General features: G+C 54.1%; 1 protein-coding gene across 2 annotated transcripts in view; it reads right to left on the bottom strand.

Moving 5' to 3' along the window:
- The window catches only part of FHOD1 (formin homology 2 domain containing 1), a 62,872-nt gene that overhangs the window by 23,379 nt on the left and 23,569 nt on the right, over positions 1–15,924 (bottom strand). Inside the window, exons 4-7 of one of the 2 annotated variants that reach the window (XM_074968417.1) lie at positions 6,163–6,230; positions 4,486–4,582; positions 3,089–3,183; positions 780–891 (exon numbers count right to left, since the gene is read on the bottom strand). In XM_074968417.1, the coding sequence (XP_074824518.1) occupies positions 780–891; positions 3,089–3,183; positions 4,486–4,582; positions 6,163–6,230 (372 nt within the window). Of the gene's footprint in view, positions 1–779; positions 892–3,088; positions 3,184–4,485; positions 4,583–6,162; positions 6,231–15,924 lie in introns of those variants that run through there. The other variant, XM_074968418.1, reaches the window with a different exon arrangement.

Below are 15,924 nucleotides of genomic sequence, written 5' to 3' on the forward strand. Positions count from 1 at the left end.
GGACCATCCCGCTCTCCTTGGGGCTCACAGTCCTACCCAGACCCTGGGCACGGCTCGCCAGGGCGGGGGCCAGCTGCAGCAGCAGCATGGGTGCGCGTTGCTGGAGAAAGTGGCGTGCCCCGGGAACAGACGGCTCTCATGGCATGCAGGCAGGAGGCTGGAGAGTTAAGGTGGCAGGTTTCCTGTCCCGTGGCAGCTATCTTCTCAATGAACAACCCAGCCCCCGGGCATGCCAAGGCTCAGGCTGGATGGGGAGCTCGCAGGCCGGGGCATTAGCAGAGAGCACCCTGAGACAGGGCAGCAGACCGGGCTGAGGACGGGGAGGGCACGGTGGGAGGGCAGCAAGTTACCATCTGAAGCACAGAGCTGCTGCTGAGCCTCCAGAACATTGGAGCGCCGTGCGGCCAGCTGGGGCTCCTGGGGGTGCCCTGGGCTCCTCTACCAGCTCAGCTGGCGTGCAGCACGATGGGACGTTTATAGCCGAGCCTTTTGAATCGCATGCACCCAAATCCCTGCCTCAGGAGCACGAGGGTTCAGTTACCAGCAATGCCCTGTGCGCCCAGCATGGCCCCCAGTGCTGACCCGGGCAGTGTGCAGGGCCTGAGTGCGACTGAGTCTGACGTGAGTGTGTGCTGTTACTGTGAAAGGGGGGCCTGCGGGGGGACCCGATGAGGGGACCCATCCAGGGCACCCCTATTTCAATCCCGAGTGTTTGCGCACTGCAGCTCACAACCTGCCAGCCAGCTTCCCCCAGGCACCGGGGGGGTTGCCGTGCTCACCTCTAGCCTGTTCCACCGTGTTGACAGCCTGGATGAGGAGCTGGGCATTGGACTCCGTATACTCCACAAACACCAGCAGCAGCTTCAGCGCCGTTTTCACCACCAGGCGGTACTGGGGAGGCAGAGGGGCGTATTAAAGGGGTGGGGTGTGAGGAGCTCACAGCAGCTGCCCTGGTCCTCAGTGCAGAGGGGAGAGGTCAGGTCCTAGCACACAATGCTCTTGGTGCCGGACGGGCCACTCCTGGTCAGGATCAGGGCCACACTTCAGCCAGCAAGCTGTGCTGCACAGAGAACAGACTCTGAGGGCTGGTGCTGGCCGAAGCAGAGGCAGCCCCCAGACCGAGCTTGCACTTCTAGTCCTTGCCGCGTCTCTGTCAGGCCAGGCAGCTCCGCCCAGTGCACTGGGGGAGGCCACCTTGTTCACAGCCCACGTCTGCCTGCGGCTAGGCACATTTTGTCCCTGAAGTGTCAAACTCCACTCACAGCAGGACATGCGGGCAGCTCTACAGCTTCTGGTTCAATGAGAAAGGCCCCCAAAGGGACCCCCTTTACCAGGATCCCTTTAGGCAGGTAGGAAACGCACCGAGTGCCAGCGAGCCCTCCTGGGCACGTCTTCAAACACGCCAAGTGGGGTAATGGAAGTTACTGGCTGTAACTGGAGGTTCTTCGAGACATGGGGTCCCTATCGGTATCCCACATGTGGGTACGCGAGTGCCACGCACCCGAGTCCGGAACGTCTTCAAAGCCATGGCCATTGACCCACACGTGTGCAGTAATTCTCCTCGCGCTCCCAACCCAGGGTGTAAGAGGCAGGGCAGGTCGATGCTGCTCCGGCCGGATGCAAAGCAGAGGGGACGGAGTGCAGGGGTGGAATACAGATAGGGACCACACTGCTCAAAGAAGCTCCAGTTACAGTAAGTAACCAACACTACTAGTTCGAGGGCTGGTCTCTAGGTGTATTGCACATGCGGGTGACTGTCAAGCAGGACTCAGACCGGAGGAGGGTGCGAGGAAGCTGCAGCCTCTGCTCTTGCTGACAGTTTGAACACAGCGCGAAGTGAAAGTGTAGACTGAAATCCACGTCGCCACCCTGCAGACGTCCAATAAGGATGCTGGGGAGGCAGCTTATGCCCTCACGGAGCAAGGTGTGATACACCCAGGAGGGGGAAACTTTGATATGTTGTAGCATTCTAAGATGCATTCTGAAACTGACTTAGAAACCCTTGGTGAGGATATGGCTTGTCCCCACAACCTTCCTGCCATGGATAAATCGAGTGTCCACAGTATCAAGCGCATGCTGATGGGGACGCTAAAACGGCCACCATTTAGCCAGGTAGCAGTGTCTAGTAGAAGCCTTCCTGCTTTGGGCCAGGAGTGGAGACTGCAGGTAGGGGAGGAAGATATCCTCCGACGTTACAGAGGTCTCCATAGGACCCGGAATCCAAGGAGTTCCAGTAGAAGTCCCTGAAGGGCCCGGTTTGTCTGACATAGCCAGATGGTCTTTGCATAGATGAGCTGGTACCGACAATGACGCCCGGGTCACCGCGGGGCCGCATAGCCTCCTCCATCAGGAGCTTCTTCAGTCGGAGCTCTTAGGCCTCCAGTTCTGGGCAGGAAGGATTTACAGATCCTACACTTGGCAGAGATACGTGCCTCATCCAGACAGCACAGGCACCAGTGATGCTCATCGCTGATGGAGAAGGAGCGAGGGCAGGAGACGCAGTTCTTGAATCCTGGGACTCAGGCCCTGCGGCAGTAAGAAGGAACTGGAGAGGTGTCGACCTGCACTGCCTCTTGTACCGTCGGTCGGGAGCACGAGGCGAGTCTATGGACACTGCTTTGAAGAAATGCCGGACTCAGGTGCATGGCGCACGCGTGCCCACATGTGGAACACACCTAGGGACCATCGCTCAAAGGAGGACTGCCCTGGAATACATGTGCACACAGCCCCCACAGCACAAGGTCTGAGCTCTACAGGTATCTAGATAATAAGCCACCAAACATGGCCTGGGGCAGAGCACTGCTTAACCTGCCCTCAGCGAGCGTGTGCAGAGCCCAGCTGGACAGGGAGTGAGGCACAGGCCTGGCACTGGGGGTGAGCGAGCAGGCAGGTTACCCACGCGGAGAGGATTCAGGGCAGGGAGTGCAAAAGCACTCAGCAGCCCCACCCCCTAGCACGCTCCTCATGGAAAGTGCAAGGCCAGTGCACGGAAAGCCCTCCCCCGGACAAATCCCAGCTGCAATAAAGCAGAGGGAGTGGAGGCTGGGAGTAGGCAGCAATCGCGGGGTGTGCTCTCGGTGTCACTCACCATGCTTCCGCAGAGCGTGTAGAGCCACTGTACGGTCTCGTTGTGCGCGATCACGCCCAACATCCCGTCCACAAACAGCATGATCTGGCTCAGCGCTGTGAGGGAAAGAGCAGTGTGACACATGGCTAGAAAGGGGTAAACATCCTGCAAAACAAATAACCCTCAAAAGACAGTGAGGAGATCAGGTTTGTGTTTTTGGGTATTTACATGTGTATGAGTAGGGTGGACAATGTAATCAACAGTCCCTGTCTATATTGTATTCTGATAATTCAGAGATCAAAAGAAGATCCTAGCATTTAACTGAATTGTAAACACAGGTATCTCGGTATTCATCTCTCTTTGAAATGTCCTGTGTCATCCTAATTTTGTTCCTCGAGGAACTCTGAACTTGCCAAAGGGGACATGAAATTGTATAAAAGATCCTAAGGTCCTGATTCTCTCATCTCAGATCTGCTTAGACTTCATCAGGGAAGTCTGCGTCGCAAGACTGAAGTCCCAGTTATACTGTTACGCCCTGAATATGAGATTTAGACATTGGATTGTAACCTATGAACTGAATTCTAGAGGAACTCTTTGCAACTGCGAAGCTCACCATCTCTGCTATGAATCTGATCCTCAATGAATTGAGCTCAAGTCTGTATGTATATTGATCTTTTAACCATACTCTCTCTCTTCCGTGTTTTAATAAATTTTAGTGTAGTTAATAAGAATTGTCTGGAGCGTGTATTTGGGTAAGATCTGAAACATTCAGTAAACTGGAAGGCGATGTGTTCGATCCTTCGGGATTGGTAGACCCTTTTCTTTTATACGATGAAATAAGATTTTCAGAAATCATCATATTTGATGTGGGTACCTGGATGGAGGCCTGAGGCTGGATCACTTTAAGAGAACTGTGTTGTTTGGACTTCTGAGTAACCAGTGAGGTAATAAAGAAGCTGTTTAATGCTGGCTTGGTAATCTAAGTATTGGAATATCCACCAGCTTTTTGGGGATTGTCTGTCCCATTCCATTCACCCTAACTGAGTGACCACAGCTGGCCCCCACTAGGACCCCGGTCACAAGCAGTAGGAGGCAAGGCTCAGCAGGGCTCAGCACCCGCCTTGCCACGCGGCGCAGGGGGCTGTCTCGCACAGCTCCTGGTCAGAGCTCACCCACAGGCAGGGCCTGGTGCAGAGGCGCGGCTCAGAGAGGGACAGAGCTTACAATGCCTGCCACCTCCCCCGAGCAGTCCTCCCTCTCCAGCTGGGACTCCCACACCCAGTGTGTGTGTCTCTGGGCCACTGGGGGCTCAAGGCCCAAAACCTCCCCTCCCTCCAAACCAGAGGGCTCCAGATAGGCAGGCGAGTGGATCTGGGCCCTCCCGGGGGGCAGGCCAGAGGGCCAGTCCTGTCACCAACCTCGCAGGATGTAGTTCTGGTCGGCCTCGGCCCCCACTTTGATTAGGCATGTCAGCCCCTCCAAGTTCACGAACTCTGGCACCAGGTCTTTATCCTCCTGCAGCACAAACCAGAGATCACACTGATCCGCCCGCAGGGGTCCAGACCCCACAATCACGGCTCCGGGGGACAGGAGGCTCAAACAGGCCCTAGTCGCACCCCCCACTAAGGCAGGGATGGAGCAGACAGGGCAAGACTGATAGAGAAGGAGAGCCCAAGGGCTGCCCATACCCGACAGCTAGGGGTGGTGTGCTCCGACAAGGGGCCAATGCCGGCTGTGGCTGTGTTGCACCTAGGGCCCTATGTTCTCAGTTTTTATTTTATTTAATTTTTCTTGGGAATTTACAAAATCAGGTGAATAACAGTGCAAAAAAACCTATTCGTTTTTCTGGGTAAATATCAGGGTTTATTTTGGTAGACAGAAAGACCGGAAAAAAGTATTCAGCAGATGAATGCTTTGAATTCCATTCATCAATGTGGTTTGCTGCAGAACGAAGACCGAACTCAGAACACAGTGCCACCTCGGAGTTTAAGAAAACAATATCTCTAATCCCTAAATAAAACTTTTGCTCTGAATAAACAGTTTACTGGTGTAGACTTAGAACTATTAGCCTATAAATATTTACATTTAGACATTGAGCCACACCATTTGCAGCGCATACACTCAACGTCACCCTTTTCTCCTGTTTTTGTTTTGTTTTTTATTTTCTAATACTTCCTTGTCTTCTGAACCATGTTCTGATACAGATTTCTGTTTTCTTCCCATTTTAGCATGTCAAATCTTTAAACCATTATCTGCTAACAGCTTGAAATGTGTACGTGGTGGGCATGAGATTCATCAGTACATACAGACGCACATGCACTTCAGAACTTGCCTGTTTGTTTATTGTGTGTATCTTCTAGACTAATACTGAGCCTTCCTTCACCAGGCAGCTTTGCATATACACACAGACTAATGTATTATCGTAATACAATACATTTAATAAGATGTGTATTTTCCTAATAAAACAAGTTATTTTTTATACATTTGAATGATACAAAAGTAGGGTGAAAATCAGAAAAAAATGAATACGACTTTTTGTAAAATGTGGGAATTTTTCAGTAAAAATCGACTTAAAACGGAAAACAAGGGAGCTTAGCTATACCCTGTGGGTGGAGGGAGACGGGACCAGTGCTGGCGGTGCCTACGCTGTACCCCACTGGTTACTGCTGGGTGAGAAGCAGTGGGACAGTGGGGTGCTGCAGGCATTGACAGGTGGGGTTCAAGGCACCAGCCCAAATCTGCAGCCACCCTCGGGGCAGGGGCTGGGTTAACAAACCCATACTGCCAGAGCCCCCACTCCCCAGGCACTATGCCCTGCAGCGCCCTCGGTGTGGAATTGGGGACACCAGGAATCGGGCATTCGGAAAGGCAGGATACATGGGGGCATTTATCACCCAAACCAGCAGCTGGGGGGCTTGTCTGATGGGATCCCCCAGCATCTCCTAATGCCACAGGCCCCCCATGCTGCCCCAGAATGACCAGCTGCCCCCGTGGAGCCCTGCACCACACATGGCCCTGGGCACAGGCCCACAGGGCCTGAGGTCACTGGGCTGCGGGGTGGGAGGGTGCCCCACAGTGGGGCTCGGGGAACGTACCTGAAAGAGCTGCTTGAGGGAGAAGAGGGAGCGCCTCAGCTCCGGCCCCTGAGAGTTGTACAGCTTCTCTGGAAAGGAAGGAGACGCAGCTGCTGCATTACGGGGGGTGGGGACACGGACGCTGGAGCATCCCCCAGCAATGGGGAAAACCACGAACCCTCCCTGCTGCAGCCGGAGCAGAGGGGGAGAGCACACGCTGGCCAGGCCCCACGCCCAGCCAGGGCTCTCTCTCCCTTTGAGAGGGGACGGAGGGCGGCTGGTGCCATTGACGTGACTTTCACCTTGGGGCAGGGATCAAAGCTGGAGACAACCAGCCCGCAAGGAAGGGGTGTGACACAGATGGGCTGGGGCACTGCGCCTGCGAAGCTGGCTGCCCATACTTATTACGTGCAGGCCAGAGGCCGCTATGCCCGGGACTGAACCAGCCAGGGGCCGAGGGGCACCCGTGCTGCAATGTGGCTTCAAGGGCTCCAGCTGGGAGGCTGCCCGGCTCTGCCCAGCAGGACAGCCCTGCTTCCTGGCCTACCCCGGCGCCTGCCACCTACCGCAACGGCCGGCTCCTCCTGTTTGCAGAACTCAGAGGCCCCCCCCAGCACAGGCAGGCGCCCCTCAGTGACTCCCAAGGGGTCCCATGCACCCATCTCCTCCCCCCGGGGTGGTGGCAAGAGAAGCCCACCGGCTGGGCCCCAGGGTGCTGCGGCAGGGAGGAGGTGGGGAGGAGATGGGGCCAGGTTCCTTAGCCTCTCCCTGCTGAGGTCTGCATGCTGTGGTAACCCCTCATCTCCCGGCCCAGCGGGTTTGTGCCGAGTCTGAACCCTAGGCAGTGCCATTCGCACCAGGAGGGGCGCGCCCAGGGCATCGCAGGCCTCCCGTTAGCACAGGGCTCAAGAACCTTCAAGTGACCCAGCTGGGGCCGGCTTGGAACCAGTTCCTGCCAGTGGAAGGCTCCGGATCCCATTCTCCGTCCCACAGTGCAAGGCCTGTGTCCCACTCCCTGAGCTGGTCCATTTCCCACGCCCCGGTAAGGGAGGTGCTCTGCTCTGTGTAGGCTGCAGCCCTCTGGAGTCAGGGTAGCACCTGCCATGCGAGAACCCCTGCAGAACGACACACACTCAGGCCAAGCACCAGCACGAGACCACCCACCCTGCTCCCGGGGGCAGCCAGACACGAACGGGATGAGCTAAGTGCCAGCCCAGGGCAGCAGGACAGAGCTAGACACCGTACGTAGGAAATGACCCAATCGGAAAACCAGGGCTAACAAGCACTTCCTGAGCCTGCCAGCTGCAGTGGATGCTTTGAGGAGACTGATGCAGACACCGCACTCCTGCTGAGGAGTCTGACGGTGCCCCCCCCCGACAGCTTACAGAGTGGCTTGTGCAAACAGTGCCCTCCACCCCCCAGCTGAGAGGGTGTGCAAGGAGAAGCTACGCTGTGCTCTCCCCCTGGCAAGGGCCCGCAGCCAGAAAACACCCCACATCACAACCACCTAAGAACTGAATTGTCCCCATAAGCTCCAGAGCCACCACCTCCCCCGAGCCCTGTGTTCCCTGTACCCACTCCCTGGGCCCCAGCCCCACAGACTCCACTCCAGTACACCTGCAGTTTAATTTAATCACTTAGAAATAAATTTTAAAAAGAGGCTCAAACTATCAAAACCCTAGGCTGTGAGCAGTTTTTCCATTAAACGTTTCCCAAAAAGCAGTAATAACCCTGACAGACAACTAACTGGAAAGGTATGTTCAGAGTTTTAAAAGCGATGCTTACGCAGTTTACAACATTTTTAAACAACGTAATGATTCGCAAAAAGAACAGGAGGACTTGTGGCACCTTAGAGACTAACACGTCCTCCTTCTCTTTTTGCGAATACGGACCAACACAGCTGCTACTCTGAAACTTAATGAGCATAACCTTTAAAAACACCTGTACCGTGAAGGCACAATGGTGGTGCAATCTGTTTTGACATTCGGTGGGAAATACACAGCAGCAGTTTGTCATACACAGAATTGCAGCGACGTAAAGCACGTTTTTCTTTCCTTTTCTTTTAAATAAAGGTTTTAATACTTAAATTTAAGCGAGATTTGATGAAATTTAAGAGATTTGATGTCTATTATAACAGGAGTTGAAGTATTTTTTTAACATCGTGTAAAGCAAGATTTGTTTTACTCTTTTCGTGGTAAAAATCGTGTCTGAATTCTGTTTATATTGACAATATGTCAGGGGTGGCCAAAGTTACTGACCGCCCGAGCTGCATATGGCAATCTTCAGAAGTTCAAGAGCTGGGGCACGCCTGCCGTGGCTTGGGACCTCAGCCCCATGGGAGGTGCCTGCCAGGGCTCGGGACTTCAGCCACGCGGGGAGGGGGGTCTCGAGGCTTCAGCCCCATGGGAGGTGCCAGCCAGGGCTCGGGGCTTTAGCTCCCTGCAGGCCTAAAGCCACGGGGCAGAAGCCGAAGATGACACATGGCAGAGGGGCATGTGGGGTCACGTGCCCCCTCCAGATTTTTGCCAAGGTTTGCTGGTCCTACTCAGTCACACGGTGTCGCTAGGTCTCCTCCTTGCACGGCCGCTGCGGGTAATGGGAGGGTGCTGGGGGGGGGGGGGTGAATCAAGCTGTTGGGAGCGGGGGCAAACCTTTAAATTGTACCCACCACTCTCAGCAGGCACTGGTTGTCTCTGGCAGAAGCCCCTAGCCCCACCACCCAGCTTCAGAGCAGAAGCCCTGAGCCTCCCCCTCAGTCCGCTAGGTGGAGAATGCGGGGGGGAGAATAGGGGGCTCTGCACCTTAACTGTAAAAGGGCCGCATCCGGCTCGCGAGCCACAGTTTGGCCACCCCTGTAATATGTTAATGGACTTTTCTTTAGTCGCATGGGGGGAATCTCTCTCTCTTGAGGGATCTAAGATTTTTGCAGGTGGGAGAGACATAAAAATGCAAGAAACAACCCGGGAGTGGGATTAAAAACAATAGTCCTGCGCAGGGCTCTAAGGCAGAGTCCAAGATCCTTCCCCCAGCCGCAAGCTGCACTTGAGCGACATATTGCCCCATCTGCCCCATAGCAGTGCACATCCTCCCCCTCAGCTCCCAACCAGGGAACTGCAGGGGTGCTAAGACAAGAGCTACCTCTCTCCAGTCTCATCTGCCACTTTCACCTGGAGTAAGTGTGGAAAAGTCTCCTGGGGCTGAAAGGTCCCTGCTCAGTCTCAGCCCTCAGGCGAGTTTGCTCTGTTTGGGAAGGCCCAGCTAAGCTCCTGGAGCCCCTGGCTGCAGGCAGCCCCTGCTGTGGCTCCTCCCCCGAGCACTAAGAGGAGCCTGTGGCCCCCAGGGCCTGCTGTCAGCCTTGGGGTCTGGGGGAAGCAGACACGTTCCTGGCAGCCAGGGAGCAGCTACAGCCCGGCAATGGCGGGTTATCTGGAACTTGCCAATTTCCTGTTTTCTTTTTTTCTTTTTGCATAACAAGGCTATAAATATCTCCCCTGGCTTCCTACGCAGAGAAGAAACAGGAACTCCGATGAGAAGCATGGCCTCTTTCTCTCCCCTGGCCAGCAGCCCAAGGTAGCTCGCCCCCACTGGCTTCCCCCTGGGGCAGTCCGAGGGCCATTCCTAGGACAGACTTGGAGGCTCTTTCCATCCAGGTGAAAGGTGACACTCCTGGGACACAATGGCAGAATCCCGACTGACCGCACGTCAGGGCTTAGTGTCTCGGGCTGTGCCAGGGGCCAGCCTGCCCAGCACAAGCGCTTTGCCGGCACAGTCTGCTGGGCAAAGCACTTTGCCCACTCCCGCAGATGGAAGGCACTGCAGAAAATCAATCACTAGTCTGCTCTCAACATAGAGGGTCCATGTCATTGTTGCGGGACACAGGTGGAAAGTGCAGACACGTAAATCCAGGCAGCACCGGATCCGCCATATCATGTCAGACACTGCTCCGTTTGGTCCACTATCCCACCTCCAAGAGCGATCAGCGACTGATGTGTCCAAGAAAGGTGAAAACCTCTCCTGCCGCACCTGGCAAGCTGTATAGTTCTGTACATGGGGCAGATTTCTTCCTGACCCTTGGCACAATCAGCTGATGTCCTGCAGCATGAGATCTGATTATCCCTCTTAGCTCCCAGAGGGACAGATCAGTGGCACAAGGCTCAATGTCTTATGGAGATCAGAACACAGGAACAACAGATGCAGATCTGCATGTCCTATGGAGCAAGTCCCTGGACAGTGCTTTCTACACTCCAAGAGGAAGGAGCACTCCCCTTCACCCCGTTCTTCTAGAGTCCCTGCAAGAGAGCGCCCCGGATAGCCCTTCCTGAGCAAGAGTCCTCTGATTCTCACCCCCAAGAGGCGACTTTCCCACCCCTGGCCCCTTCTCCCTCTGAGACCCGCTGCTGTCATTACACAGCTGTGAGACAAACTAGGGACCTAGGTGAAATGTCTCCTCCCTGGAGTCAGTCAGAGTGGGAGGAACCCCGGCTAGTTCTGGACACACTGGGGGTTGGGTCAGGTGATGGCAGATAGGTATGTCCAAGGTAACATGCATTGGCAGAAAGCATCTATCTCCCCCCTGCACCACACCCAGGGCCGTCCTTAGGCATACGCAGCATTTGGGGCACCCCTGGGTCTTAGTGTCCACCCGTCCACCTTTTCCTATCCCTGTTCTGACCCTTCCTGCAGGCTCGCACCATAGCTGCCTGCTGCAGCCTCCCGAGTCTTCCTCCGGAGGGGATCTAGTACTTAAAAGGGAAAAAGCGTTCCAGCCTGCCAGACCAATTAGCACAACATTGAAACCATTCGCAAAAAGAAAAGGAGGACTTGTGGCACCTTAGAGACTAACCAATTTATTTGAGCATGAGCTTTCGTGAGCTACAGCTCACTTCATCGGATGCATACTGTGGAAACTGCAGAAGACATTATATACACACAGAGACCATGAACCAATACCTCCTCCCACCCCACTCTCCTGCTGGTAATAGCTTATCTAAAGTGATCATCAAGTTGGGCCATTTCCAGCACAAATCCAGGTTTTCTCACCCTCCGCCCCCCCCCCCCCCCCACACACACACAAACTCACTCTCCTGCTGGTAGTAGCCCATCCAAAGTGACCACTCTCTTCACAATGCGTATGATAATCAAGGTGGGCCATTTCCTGCACAAATCCAGGTTCTCTCACCCCCCTCCAAAAACCAGGGGGGTGAGAGAACCTGGATTTGTGCAGGAAATGGCCCACCTTGATTATCATACGCATTGTGAAGAGAGTGGTCACTTTGGATGGGCTACTACCAGCAGGAGAGTGAGTTTGTGTGTGTGGGGGGGGGGGGGGGGCGGAGGGTGAGAAAACCTGGATTTGTGCTGGAAATGGCCCAACTTGATGATCACTTTAGATAAGCTATTACCAGCAGGAGAGTGGGGTGGGAGGAGGTATTGGTTCATGGTCTCTGTGTGTATATAATGTCTTCTGCAGTTTCCACAGTATGCATCCGATGAAGTGAGCTGTAGCTCACGAAAGCTCATGCTCAAATAAATTGGTTAGTCTCTAAGGTGCCACAAGTCCTCCTTTTCTTTTTGCGAATACAGACTAACATGGCTGTTACATTGAAACCATTGAGAGCCATTCAAGTGGTAATGAAGCCATTTAACAGGAATTTGCCAACCCCCAGGTATATACTGTCTGAAGTTACTGACAAAACCAGTTGTGCATTACTGTCATATTTACTCAGAACATGTTAGCCTACAGGACCTTAGTTAAATATTTGCTTTAAAAATATTTGATTAGTGTGTTGGTGAAGATGATAAAAATCACATCTCTAAAAAATCCTTGCACAGATTTGTAGATGCACAATCTGAGTATTCATCTTTAGCCTTAAATGCTTGGATCTTCAGACATATCGTTTTTTAAATAAATCCTTCAAAAGTCCACCCTTATCTAAAATACGCATGCAAGCCTGGGCTGCCACCGGGCATAGGGGCACCCGTTTCATAATACTGCACAGGGCCCCATAAACCCTAAGTTTCAGAGTAGCAGCCGTGTTAGTCTGTATCCGCAAAAAGAAAAGGAGGACTTGTGGCACCTTAGAGACTAACCAATTTATTTGAGCATAAGCTTTCCTGAGCTACAGCTTACTTCATCAGTATGCACCTCTCTAAGGTGCCACAAGTCCTCCTTTTTATAAACCCTAAGGACAGCCCTGACCACACCCTGTGCACAAAAGGGCTCAACTTGCAGGGGCCTCCAGGGACAGGGGAGCAGCACTGCCCTGGGCCACAGGAGGAGTTCAATCAGCACAGAGGGAGCAATAAAGGGGAACAGAAAACAGCCCAAATCTGTTGACACTGAGAACCAGCCTTTCCTCCTCCCCTCCCCCCAGAGCCAGGCCTGCTTCCGTCACATACCCAGCAGGGCGTAAGAGGGGCTAGAGAGCTGGGCGGGGTTTACATACATCATCTTTCAGAGTAGCAGCCCTGTTAGTCTGTATTCGCAAAAAGAAAAGGAGGACTTGTGGCACCTTAGAGACTAACCAGTTTATCTGAGCATAAGCTTTTGTCAGCTACGGCTCACTGCATCATCTTGAAGCAGCAACTACCAGACGGCTAGGCCTGCTTGGGCTTGACATGGGTGGAGTCAGAGGGGGCTGAGCGAGAGGTTCTGCAGGGCCCGTGTCCACACGCTCCCCCATCCCCTCCCACACCCCTGGGTATGGGGATAGGAGGGAGGGTCACCCTGCGGGCTTGCATATGGCAGGCAGCCTGCCGTGTCCTGCGTAGGTCAGGGTTCAGTCGGAGGGGACGGCGCTACCCACGGATCGGTAACCTTGGTCTTTCTGGGGGGAACAGCTTTATTTCACCACGGGCCACCAGGGCAGCTAAGTCCCTGCTACTGTAAGCAAACAGCGTAGGGCTAGCAGCAAACTTCACCCATCCCCATCCCCGCCAACGAGCAGCGAAGCCTGCACCCAACAGCGACCTCGGACCTGCCCACTCCAAATCCCCCAGCTCTGAGCAGCTGCCAGTCACCTAACAGCCTCTTAATAGAGAATCCATTTTTATTTTGTGCCAGGACTCCATCCTTTCTCTGTGGGGGCTTCCTTACTAATTTTTAGGTCTGAAGCTAGCCCCTGCCAGAAAGCTCTTATTTAAATGAATGGGGCCACAGCCACATGCCAGTGACAGCCGAGGGGTCTGCTGCTAGCTCAGAGGGGCCGAGTACCATTAAAGGCAATGGCACCCTTCTATGGAGGGGCTCCAGCCGTGCAGCAAACATGGTGACTCGACAAGCACAACCTCAGGGAATAAAAAGAGGCTGAAGAAAGCTTATGGGGCGAGGGCCTGCCTCACAGCTGACTGCCCAGCAACCAGGAGCTAATGGAAATGCTGCATTCCCCAGCAGTCTGAGGAGGTGGGGGCCATGCCATGCCTGCTGATCTAATGGAAAACTTGGAAGCAAGGCAGATGCCAGGGACAAAGGTCTGGAGACACCGAGAAGACAGTCAGGTCATGCCACTGCCCAAGCTGGCAAAATAAAAGTTTACCAAATTTAGGGGGACCCCCACTAATCCAAGAGTTAGCATGTTCTCTCACCAGGCCTGCTGGGTTAGAGCTGTGGGCAAATCTCATCTTTCTGCAGGAACGTGAAGGAGGCACATCCTTCCGCATGTGTCAGGGACAGGAAAAATGAACGCGACTTCCTGTGCCGGCAGCACCAAGCCTGCTGCAGACACCACGCAAATAACCATTGCTAGCAGCAGCCAGAGAAGGCCAATTCAATGGTGTCTCCGCCAGAGCCCATCTGGTAGGTCTGGGAGATAGTTTGCATGTCACAGGTCTCCCCCAAAGAGCAACAAACACACCACAATGTATCCAGGTAAATAAAGTTTCATCAACAATCGGATTACAGCGGATGTGCTGCAGACTTCAAAGGCGAGTCAGGAAGAGGGCAAGAGAGGGCAAATGAATCAGTGTCCGAAAGTAGTTTAGGAACCCTACAGCAGCCACGCACCGTCTGCCTGCAGCAGGCTCCAGCAGCCAGCCTGCAGCAAGTCTGTGTGCAAAGACAGCAGGAAGCCTCGTTTTTGCTCTGTAAGCAGCCTGATTTGCACATTGCATGCCTGACACATCTAGGTCACAAGTCCAGCTAAAGAAAGGAAGATTCTGATGCCCTGACTCTGAAGGTTCCTCTGCAAACTGTGGCTGGAGGGAGCAAGGGTTCTAGCTAACACTGCTCTCTCGCTGACCACAGGGATGGCTGCACCAGAGCAGTGCAGCTCACGTGTTTGGTTTGGCCAAGATGAATGCCTCTGCCCAGCGCAGATTGGAATCCTGCACTTGATCGCTGTCAGAGCTGACTTGCGAATGCTGCTGTTTCAATGCACCCATGACATGGTGTCGGACTGATATCCTGCAGCATAGTGTATGCAGCTGGGGGTTTTATAGCTATGCAGCTGGTTTCCTCTTGATTCCTGCTGTCTAACAAGTACTTATTAAAGCATAATGCAGCTGATCTCTACAGCATCCCGAGGCGGCTTGGGCAGAAGCTCTAACGAGGCAAGCAGCAGCCTTCCGAGAAGATTTCAGGAACGCTGATTAGGACTTTTGGTTAACTTGCAGTTCAGGTGACCTTTGCCCCCTCCAGCTGCTGGAATGTCAGAGCACCAGAGACACAAAGCAGAGCAGACCCTAACCTGGCCAGAGCCTAGGAAGCCCCAACAGACAGCAGAGCCCTGACCTCAGACGGGAGAGGGTAGACACTACAGGCACAAAGACAGAGGGGGATGCTCCACCTTCCCAGGCCTGGGCCCGCTGTCCAGGTGAAGACTCCTCAGGGGAAGCAAAAGCGCCTTCAGGGTACGTGCAACCCCACTCAACCCTTCCGGGATCCACCGATGGATTGGGACCCGCCATTTGGGAAAGGCTGGTCGAGGCTGACAGAGCTCCTTGGTAACCTACTCAGCGGTTATCACCTGGGCTCCTATTGCACAGAACAGCAGGTTAGAGCAGGGGCTCAAGTCTTCCCAGTGCAGGCCTACCTGCCCTCCCACATTGCATCCCGGGGCAGCTGCAGCAGTTGGCCACGTGGAAGAGCGATGCAAGGAAAGGACTGACTGCATTTTAGTAGCTGGACCCATGCAGAGTGAGCAGCACACTCCATGTCCCCTTGGGCTGCTAGCAGGAGAGCCCCAGGCTGCAGCAAAGGGGCGGCCGCTCTAGGTCTCGCTAACACAGCACCCCCTGTGCGATATTTGTTATCCCCCCACCAAGCTCAGGAACGGGGAGACTCCCAGTTCTGAGGAGCCATGCTAGTTCCCAGCACTGGATGCCTGACCCTCTGTCGGGGTACTTGGCCACAGGAGACAGTTGTTTGTACTTTCCAAGTCTATATTTAGAGCTTGCCTAAGCGACCCGAAATATTTGTAGCGGCATGTTTTCAGTATCACAGGCAAAAACACTGTACTTGGGCTCTTCGTGCTGAAAACAATTAACCCCTTCAGCCCCAAGAGCCACGTGAGGAACATTGACCCGAGTCAGAATTTAAGGCCAGGTCTTCCAGTCTGATCTCCTATACAGCACAGGCCACCAGCACCCACGCACTGAACCCAGCAACCCCCCAAGTATCACAGCCCACAGGAGACCAGGTTATTACGTGCCACAAGGAGAGAACAGGAAGAACCTAGGTGCCTGAGGCCCCTGCCATGGCAGGGAAAGGATGAAGTGAGATGTCCCAGATGATCCTGGCAAGTGACCCACACCCCACGCCACAGGGGAAGGCGAAACCTCCCCAGG

Source organism: Natator depressus, chromosome 12 (assembly GCF_965152275.1).
Source record: "Natator depressus isolate rNatDep1 chromosome 12, rNatDep2.hap1, whole genome shotgun sequence".
NCBI lineage: Eukaryota > Metazoa > Chordata > Testudines > Cheloniidae > Natator > Natator depressus.